At 40.3% G+C, this 9,782-nt stretch overlaps 1 protein-coding gene across 1 annotated transcript in view; it reads right to left on the reverse strand.

Annotated features, from left to right (window-relative positions):
* Window positions 1-8,926, reverse strand: part of NKAIN3 (sodium/potassium transporting ATPase interacting 3) — a gene marked incomplete at both ends in the record, with an annotated part of 672,646 nt that extends 663,720 nt beyond the window's left edge. The window contains one exon of the mRNA XM_080695337.1: window positions 8,873-8,926. Coding sequence (XP_080551463.1) covers window positions 8,873-8,926 — 54 coding nt within the window. The remainder of the gene's footprint in view (window positions 1-8,872) is intronic.
* Window positions 8,927-9,782: the final 856 nt, after the last annotated feature.

Genomic DNA, 9,782 nt, shown 5'->3' on the forward strand with positions numbered 1-9,782 from the left:
TTTTCTATCTAATAAAGTACCATTAGTAAAGAAGGAGTTAAAAAGCATTTATAAAGACATTTTTAGTCTGGCCAAACAAATATATGAATAATAGATGATCAAGGTTCCTCTGTACCATGTAGGGTCTGTGAAATGTTACAAAACATTGACTCCTACTTGTGAAATGCTTCAACAGAGCCCACATGAGCCATATCCCTGAGGACAACTCCATCTGTGAATTTCCAACCACAGAGCTCTGTGAGAGGAAAAGACTGTTAGGGGTTTTCTGCAGACCCCCTAAGGGCTCAGAGGCTCCATCTAAGGCTTCCCTCTAATTGGCTCTGCATTTAAGACATTCAGTCAATGGTGTGGCCACAACATCCAAACCGATGGCAATCCTGCACTCTAAGGCCAAGGAAGTGTTTCTCATCAGACAGCAAGAAGAATTACTGTCTAAAACTCTTATGGAGTCCAGGTCCCATTGTTATTAGCAGAATACATATGAACAGTGAGAAAGCATTGCCAAAAATGGTTCATCCATTGAAGAAAATAGAGCATGCAAAAGATGCAGAATCCTTGGTCTGCAGAAAGCTAGCATTTCATTCATTTCAAGATGAATTGGGTTGCTTCCTTTGGAAGCAAGATGAATTGGGTTCCTCCTGTCTCCACCTCCCAAGCACGGGGATTACAAGGGTGCGCCACCACACCCAGCTATTTATTGCCTTTTTAATTTTTTTTTGAAGATTTAAAGAAGTTTATTAAAAAGATAGAAATACAGAAAATAGAAATATAGCCCCATGCCAGAGTGGCATGGAGGGGTGACTCGAATGAATATACCCTTATGGCCTTTTTAAAATAACTTAATTTTATGTCTATGTAATTAATTTCTAATATAACTGTGTTTAAAACTAGCTTCCCAAATTCCTGAAAGCCTGACAATAACTATCCTCCCCTGTAAAAGTTGGCTCCGGCCTCTCCTCACTTCTGCTTCTCATCACTCACATAAAAACCAAATGTATATAAGATAGAAAAAAGAAAAATCACCCTTCTCAAGGGAGATATCTAAGAATCAACAGTAAAGCCTACAGTACCACAGAGTCTCATACAGTCCCGTCTAAGTACCTCAAGATGGCTCTAGGTGTTTTCTTGAAAAGCTTCAGATCTAAGCTATTTTCCATTTTAGACTATACCTTGGAAGATAGCCTTCTCAGGAATTTATAAGTGGGTTCCTGTAATCCCCATTCTGGGGATTCTGAGACAGGAGGATCACAAGCTCAAGGACATTCACAGCAATTTAGCAATACTACCAGCAACTTAGCAAGATCCTGTTTCAAAACAGAAAAAAAAAAAAAAATAGGGCTGAGGGCATGGCTCAGAGGTAGAATGTCCTTGGCCCTGATTCAGTCCCCAGTGCGCGCGCGTGCGTGCGCGCGCGCACACACACACACACACACACACACACACACACACACACTTCTTTTTGAATACAAGTTTCACAAATAATTTTCTTTAATGAGAATTCTGTATTTCCCATTATCTTAATTAAGGTCATTTACAACTAGTTATCAGTACAGGAAACATCACTGGAGTGTAGAGTATTCCTCTTTGTACCGTAATTAACCTATTTAACCAATCAACCTCTATAGCCTGTGGCTTTCCACAGGCAAATTCTTATTATACTACATCTTAATCAATACCAAAGTATAACTATATATCTCATCACTGGAATGGAGAGAGACTGTCAGCAATATATTTTTGACTTATCATCATTTCCACCGAACTCACATCTCTGTGGAGAACCTTATTGTTTCAATCCCGTTCAAGTACCTTTTGTTAATAAATGAATTGAACATCTGCAGGAACCATTCAGAATGCAAATTAATCAGCTCCCTTTTCCAATGGAAAAGTACTTCCTTTCCAAATCAAAGAACTGGTATCAAAGAAAGAACAACAATTCACAAATTATCTTACTGGTATCAAAGAAAGAACAATTCACTAGTTCTAGGGTTTCATCTTTCCTAATATATGTCAACTCTTTCATTTGCATTTTTACTATTTTCATCTTAAAAAACCTATCCCATAAGCTACTGAGACTAGATAAGAATGTCCCATCACAGAGTACTCAGAGTCTATTCCCCATATTATTTTCATATTGTTGTAAAATATATCAAATTAAAAATATAAATTAAATAGTTGTGCTACCTGTCACCTGCATGTACTACCATTTAACTGACATTTTTGAGTACTAATAATGGATAAAGTATTATCTTTGGATGCTATGTGATATTCTGCTGTCAATATATAAAGATTCACATACATTAGCACTAGTGGGTGGGAATGGGAATTAAAAGCATGAACTTTTGATGTACTTAAGAAAGAAGCTATACTTTAAACCTATAAAGCACTTGCCAAATAATATCTCTAAAACTCACATTTTGAAAATCTTCAAAATTATGTTTGAATTATTTTCAAAATTAATATTAAAGTTACTTTAAATATAACATGGAAAATAATATATGAAGACCATGGTACGTAATTAATAATGAGTCATTGTGGTTTTCTTTTTAAGTTTCCCATTATTTTTTAAATCCTAATTATAACATTATCTAGCCTTACTTTGCTCCTTTGAGCAAAAGAAATTTCATCTGATGAAAGTAAATGCTGAAGAGTTCAAATAAACATGTAAATTTACTTTTTCCTGCTCATTCATCATGTACTTCTGTAAAGAAGCAATGCAAAGCTTACATCACTTTGCATTTTATGTCTAATACTAAGTTCTTAAGTAGGATCAACTCAAAATGTCTTTTGTTTAAATTACTTAAAATTCTTCTCTTATACAATCTGGATAATCATTCAAGTCTTTCCTGGAGCCCTACTCTATACATTATTACTTCACAGGAACAAATTTCAAGGGAAAGGTTAAAAATAAAAGTGGACAAAGCAGCTCATGTTTTGATAGTAAATGCTACTGAAGCTCAAAGGATAAAAACCAATTTCTCAAAATCATATAATAATTATGTTCTTAGAGAAAAATTAAAAAACTTGGCAAAATCCATGTGAAAGAGAACTGAATGGAAACAATTTGATCAAAATTAGAGACATTATTTTAAAGATCATACTTTATGACAAAATAACACAGGTATTTATAAATATTTCCATGTCAGTGAACTTAGTTCAATTTCCTCTCTCTCTCTCTCTCTCTCTCTCTCTCTCTCTCTCTCTCTCTCTCTCTCTCTCTCTCTCTCTCTCTCTCTTTTAACCTGAAATTTATTTCAGAAAATCTGAACTACATGTGAGGGCACAGAATTATGAATATAGATTTTCCTTGCCATACTAAGACTCCTGTCCCTGGAAGTTAGGATGTAGATCCTCAAAACTTGATTTAAAGTACCATCCAAAATATATTAACAGTAATAACAGCCAGGATTACAAATTTAAGAGCTTTGGTTCAAGAATTATTGCACAGAGCAGTGACTATGGTTAATAATAAAATGTAGTATGTTTTTCAAAATTGCTATGTGATGAACATGTTGGCTTGTTTCAATAATTCAACATTACATACATATAGCAAAACATCACATCATATCCATAAATATATACAATTATTATTTGTCAATTTTAAATAATAGTAATAAAATTTGGACTTGTGTATCTCAGAATCACAATGAATTTTTATGTACCTCAATATCATACAAAGAGCTTTCAATCATTTAAGATTTCTAAAAACTTGTAATGGTTTGGATTTAGAATGTCTCCCAAGTCATCACAGAAAAAATATCAAGGTTGGAAGAGGGCTTGGTTGCTAAGTAGGGGTCTCTGGGGTTGGCCACGGGGACTATGTGAGGTCTTCTTGCTCTGCTCTCTCTCTGCTTCTGGCTTCCATCATTTGAGGATCAGAGTGCTAGTGTGCTCACACTGGCTCTCGTTCTCTCTCTGCTCCACATACCCCGCCTGGCACAAACTGAACCTCTAAATCTTAAGACTATGAGCAAATAAATCTCCCCTCCTCTAAATTGTGTGTTAGTCATTTTTGGAATGTTGAGCAAAAGAGACCTTCTCCAAAGTATTTCGTCTTGGTAGACTTTGTCATAGCTTGACCCACTATCTCTCAGAAGTCCTTCAGTTGACTCTGATATTCCTGATCCCAAGACTCCCAGGAGGGAACCACTACATAAAAGTCCTCAAGACAGACTTACAACAAACAATTAAAAAAAAAAAAACTCTCTTGTTTCATAGTTCTGGAGGTCAGAAGGTCAACATGAGCATGGCCATGCCCCCTCTGAAACTGGTAAGGGAATTCTTCCTAGCCTCTTCCTAGCTTCTGCTGGTTTTCCAGAAATCTCTGGCATCCTTGCCTTGAAAAGCATCACTCTGTCCACAGCCATCACTTCTCCTTCCCTCTGTGCTGGGATATTTTTGTATCCAAATTTCCCTTTGGTAAGGCCACCAGTCATACTAGGTTTGGCCTACCTTAATGGCATCATTTTAACTGAATTACCTTTTTAAAGACCCCATTTACAAATAAGCTCCCATTTTGAGGTTCAGGGTGCCAGCACATCATCACACCTTTCTTGGGAGATAGAATTCATTCCAAAGCACTCTCCTCAGTCCTATACTTTCAGAATTTTCTCTTATTTACTTGTTTCTTCATAAAAAGCAAAATGCTCTGTTAGCTGAAGGGCCCACAGTTTCTTATTATTAGTAATACAAGTTAACTGTATAATGAAAAAGCTAATTTAAAATGACTGTTTAATGCTTTAGGAAATGTTTAATAATATTATTAATTAATTTTCATGAAATAAAATGCTACACCATGAAATGTGATTTCTCAATGAGTTGTTTCTTATACTGACTTTGATACTACAGAACCTGTCTGACTGGAAAGATTACAAAAAATAAAAGCATTTCTAAACTTTTAATAACTGATCATATTAAGACAACTATCTTGCTCTTATCCTCCCAGAAAAAAAGTCAAATGATACAATTTTATAATCATCATTTCCTGGCCTAGATCTTTATTATTAACTTTATTATTTGTAAATCTAGCATTATGATTTTATTTTATTTTTTTCTTCTACTTTTATCTTGAAATACCAGATCTGTTTTGTCAAGCAAGCTGGTCATTTCATCTGTATTCTTAGCTGGCACCTTGTTCTTCTATTCACCCTATTTGGAGTTCTGATTTCACTGCTATTCTTATCTCTACATTCACTCCCAAGGTGATTTTACCCAGGGCTTTACATGCCAAGATTGTTTGTGATTCCCAACTCTGGATGTTTGCTTCAATCTTGTCCTCTGAGCTCTAAGATCATATACCTGGCCACAGGTGTCAGAATATTAAAGTGTCTGAAACTGAGCCTTTATGTGTCAATACATTTCTTCTTGACCTACACACATACTTCCTAATCTTCCCACGTTTTTCCAAAGCACCAGAATTCATTCTGCTATTCATGATGTGTAGGCCAACCCCTCAGCATTAACTAATGCAGGAAGACTTCAGCACCAGGCACATTATAAAGAAGTTCTCATTATTTAGCCAGGACTTTAATTCCCCCACCTTTTTCTAAATTTTGTAGGATGAACCAGAGTATTGAAATAAAGCATGAGAATGGAAACTAAATGGTTAAGAATTATATTGCACACAAAAAGGAAAAGTGCTGTTAAAACCAAGTTAAAACAAAAGTATCAGAATATCTACATAATAATAGAAATGTATTTCTAAATTAACTGCCTGATACCTAAGACAAGTAAGCCATACATTTCATACAATTTAATTAAAATTTGTTATAACAGCTGCTCCACCATCATTCAGACACCTCCAAAACATTTTATCTTTGTATCATAGTCACAGGTGTCTTTGTTCAAAAATGGTTTGAATGCCTTATGGAAAGAAAGTAAATGAAACTTTATTTTCCCTGTGAGGAAAAAAAAAAGGCAATATTTTGAGAGGATTTCCTCTAAAACAAAAACATGTACTCCATGTGTGTGTTGAAAGATGATTGCCTGTTATACTTTTTTTTTTTTTTTTGGTTTGTGACTATAAGTCAAGTGAGATTTTTGACATTTGTTGCATTGATTATTAGGTCTAATAGTAAATATGGCTTTCACCTTAAAGTCACTGTGAGGTACAACAGTCTCCACTGGTAACAACACCCAGAAAAATGTCTTAGAATAGGACCTCTGTGAGGTTGGGAAGATGCCTAAAGCTATGGGGGCTCAGTGCCTACCACAGGAAGCTCAACTCTTCAGGAAGGTGGCTTTGAACGGCATATAGAGTTACTGTCAGACTTTAAAAGCATGTGATTGAGGCTCATTTAAATGTGGTGACTAATAATAACTTAGGTCTAAAGGATGTGGTCTGGTGTTCTTTTTTAGGTCTAGTCTACACATATATGATGATAGAAAGACATATTATTTAAAAAAAACAATCACAACCTAAACTATCTTCACATAAAGTGTATTTAAAAGTCCTGTGATGGCTTGATAGATCAGTGGTACAGCTATGAATCATTTTTTCAAAAAAGATTAACTTCACATGATTTTCTATGGTCATGACAGACGTGAGTTCATCAAGCTCCACAAAAGGGTCCTGCCAGAATTAATTGGCCATAAAGAATTTGCACTGGAGTATTGCATGTTTGATTATTACTATGCTGTATCAATACTATTATCAGGGATGATATAATAATGTAATATATACATATATATGCTTTGCTTTCTTTGAGATTGAGTTGTTAAATATGTATCATCATCTCACTGTCTGTATCATCCCCAAACTATCACTTTTGAAGAAATTGTTTAACTATGAATATTAATGTCTTTTGCCCAAGAGTGAAATGGGTATCTTTCTTGGGGAAGAATTTCAGGAGTCAAAAAAATTGTTTATGGCAAACCTTGTATAGATTACAAATATAACACATTATCTATCATAAATTCAGCAAATATGTTTTAGCTGGTAATAGAAACATTAAGAATTTACAGAGTTTGCAAAAATGAATGATGTTGGGTCCCTGTTCTTAAGTTGCTTACGGACTAATTATGAGAGATAATAACTTAAATAACTTAAGGTAATCAAAGAAAGGATGAAATGTGTCATAAGAGAAAAAACTAAGTTGGCGAAATTAAAGGAAAGAAGTATTATTTTCTTGGAGCATGAAGAATTCACAGAGAAATAGACTTTGGAGAAAAGACATGAAGAATAGGTTGCATTTGTATCAACTGAGAAAGTGTAGATGGAAAATGAAGACATTCTGGTCTGATAAACTTCAAAATTTATCCTTGCAAATATTACAATTCTAGTTATAAAAGTCATAATTGTATCAATAGCTCTGCACAGAAACCTTATGCTATTTTCATGTAAAAGAGAAATTATGCCATTATGAATTATACAATCCAGATTGCTTAGCCACAATCTTATAGAATCCAGGTTTAACAAAATACTTATTCATTTTTCCAACTTATTAGGCATGTCTGTTTCTAAAAATTGAAATATAAGCAGTCTTTTGGCCTTTTTCTTTAATGGAAGCAAACATTTATGTTTGAGCGAATTTTTCAAATTAGGTTTTCAAGAAAACTCTATGCACACATACTATGGATAAGTTTTGCAGGTCAGAAAGGATTGTTCAACAGACTTACAGGCAAGAAGCAACGGATTGTAAGCCATGAACATATAAATAACGCCTGCATTATGTGAACATAAGGAGTGAGCGCACCAAAGTGAGGTTCTTATGGAACACTGAAGGGAAGGGATAAGAGAAAACACTTAAAGATCTTCAAGGAACAAGGACTAACTGTTAAATAGCACTGCTTCATCCTTCAGTTAATGAGTCTTGCAAGAGTTGACATTATTCAGTAAAGTTCATTGAAAGCTTTTTTCCTTTGCTTGTCAAAATATGCTAGTTACACCTTTGTGGTTTGTGCCCAAACAAATGCCAGACTTGCACAAAAGCCTGTCGCGGGGAGCGGAGCGCCTACAGAATCTGTGTTAAGCGCGGTGAAAGGGAGATGTCTATTAATCGCTCACATTCAAAAGTCTGACACGAAAGGTCTGTGGCCTTGGCCTCGAGTGGCCATCCAATAGACAGCGGGGTCAGTCCAAGTTCCAAAGGGATTAAGAGTACTTGTTCCAAACCGAGATGTCTTTTTTCTCCACTGTTTTCCAACTTCCTATTACACGCATTCTCTCCACAAGGCACCGGGCCAAAGAGCCCGTTCACTCCGTTCTCTCCCAGTGACAGCTGCCACTCCGTTCAACACAAAAGCTAACAACGCGAAATTGGAAGGTCAGGGGCTGGGATTAGGTACTGTGTTTAAAGGCACACAGCCAGGTCTCCTTCCAGGAGTCCCAAGACTCCTCATCCATCGCTTTCAACCTGCTGAAGAACCGAAGCAGGAGCTGTTGACTAAGAGTTGAGGCTGCTGCTGTCGCCCCGGAATCTGAGCATCCCCGCGCACCTTCCAGTTAAGCAACATTACTAGAAGCCATCCCAAGAAGAGAAAGCCCTCAACACTACTAAACTTCAGTGGCAATGCACAGGGCACAGGAGCTAGGTGTCAGACCCCGGGCTGGAAACTCGCTCACTCCAGAAGCACCTCGGCGGCGGCTGCACACCCGGACCACGCGGGGACGCCCGGCGGGGGCGCAGGGAACCCGGCCACCGGACCCAGAGGGCGACCGCGCCCTCCCGCGGACAAGGGAGACCCGCCGAGCGCCCCGGCCGGGGACAGCGCCAGCCGAGTCGGGGCGGCGGGGAGGGTGAGGACCACTGGAGCGCCCGCTCCAGCACCCCGACCCCCGCCCCCACCCGCGGGCTGGGGGTGGGGGCCCGAAAGGCGCGTCCCGGGGCAGCGAGAGCTCGGTCCGCATCGTCCCGGGCCGGGCGCGGGCACTCACCAGCTGCAGCGCGCAGAGGCAGATGAGAGAGCAGCGCCCGGTGCAGCAGCCCATGGTGCCCACGGCGTCCGAGCGCACCAGGGTGGGCGATCGCGTCCTCCGGCGCCGCAGCCTCGCACCCGGAGCAGCGCTCCTCCCGGCGGTCCGCGGCCGCGCTCGCGGGCGGGAGCTCGCGCCGCCTTTGTTAGTTTCCCGGCGGAGCGGGCGGAGGTCAGGGAGGCGCTCGACCCGCGTCTTTGGGGGTCCCTGGCTCCCCGGGTGCAGGTCGTCTTCTAGGCGAGGGGGAGCCGGGAGGACGGAAGGAGGCTGCAGAGGGTGAAGGGGTGCGCGCCGCTTCAGGGGAGGGGAGTGTGCAGGAGGTGGGTGTCTGCAAAGTGCAGTGGGCTGTCTGGGTCGGGGTGTGTGTGTGTGTGTGTGTGTGTGTGTGTGTGTGTGTGCGCGCGCGCGCGCGTGTGTGGTGGGAGGGGATGAATGAAAGGGAGTGCCCCTGGGGAGGATCGGCCTATCTTGTTAGGAGTCTTTGGGGGAGAGAGAGAAACGGAGAGAAAAAGAATGAATATGAATGAGCCTGAATTGGGGCGGCCGGCGAGGCCGGAGCCCCTCTGGGGCCCTGGTCACAGCAGAGGCGCGGACTGGGTTTTCTAACTGGGGGTTGTGCTGGGGGGGGGGGGCTGGGCTGGAGGAGATGGAGAAGTAGCCGGCGTTTGCAATAGAAAGGGTTTAGCTAAACTGCCGGCTAGGTAGAGAGGATTAGGATGGCTTGGCGTCCGAGGAAGAATGGCCCAGAGAGGAGAAGTAGCCGAGCGTAGAGGAGCGCTCCCGAGCGCGGCAGAGGTCGGAACCTGCGGCCAGAGCGCGGTGGCAGCTGCCTGCGCCGGGAGGCTGCGGGCAAGTCCCCCGCCAGCTCCGA

This window comes from Muscardinus avellanarius, assembly GCF_963383645.1.
Source record: "Muscardinus avellanarius genome assembly, chromosome: 4".
NCBI classification, from domain to species: domain Eukaryota; kingdom Metazoa; phylum Chordata; class Mammalia; order Rodentia; family Gliridae; genus Muscardinus; species Muscardinus avellanarius.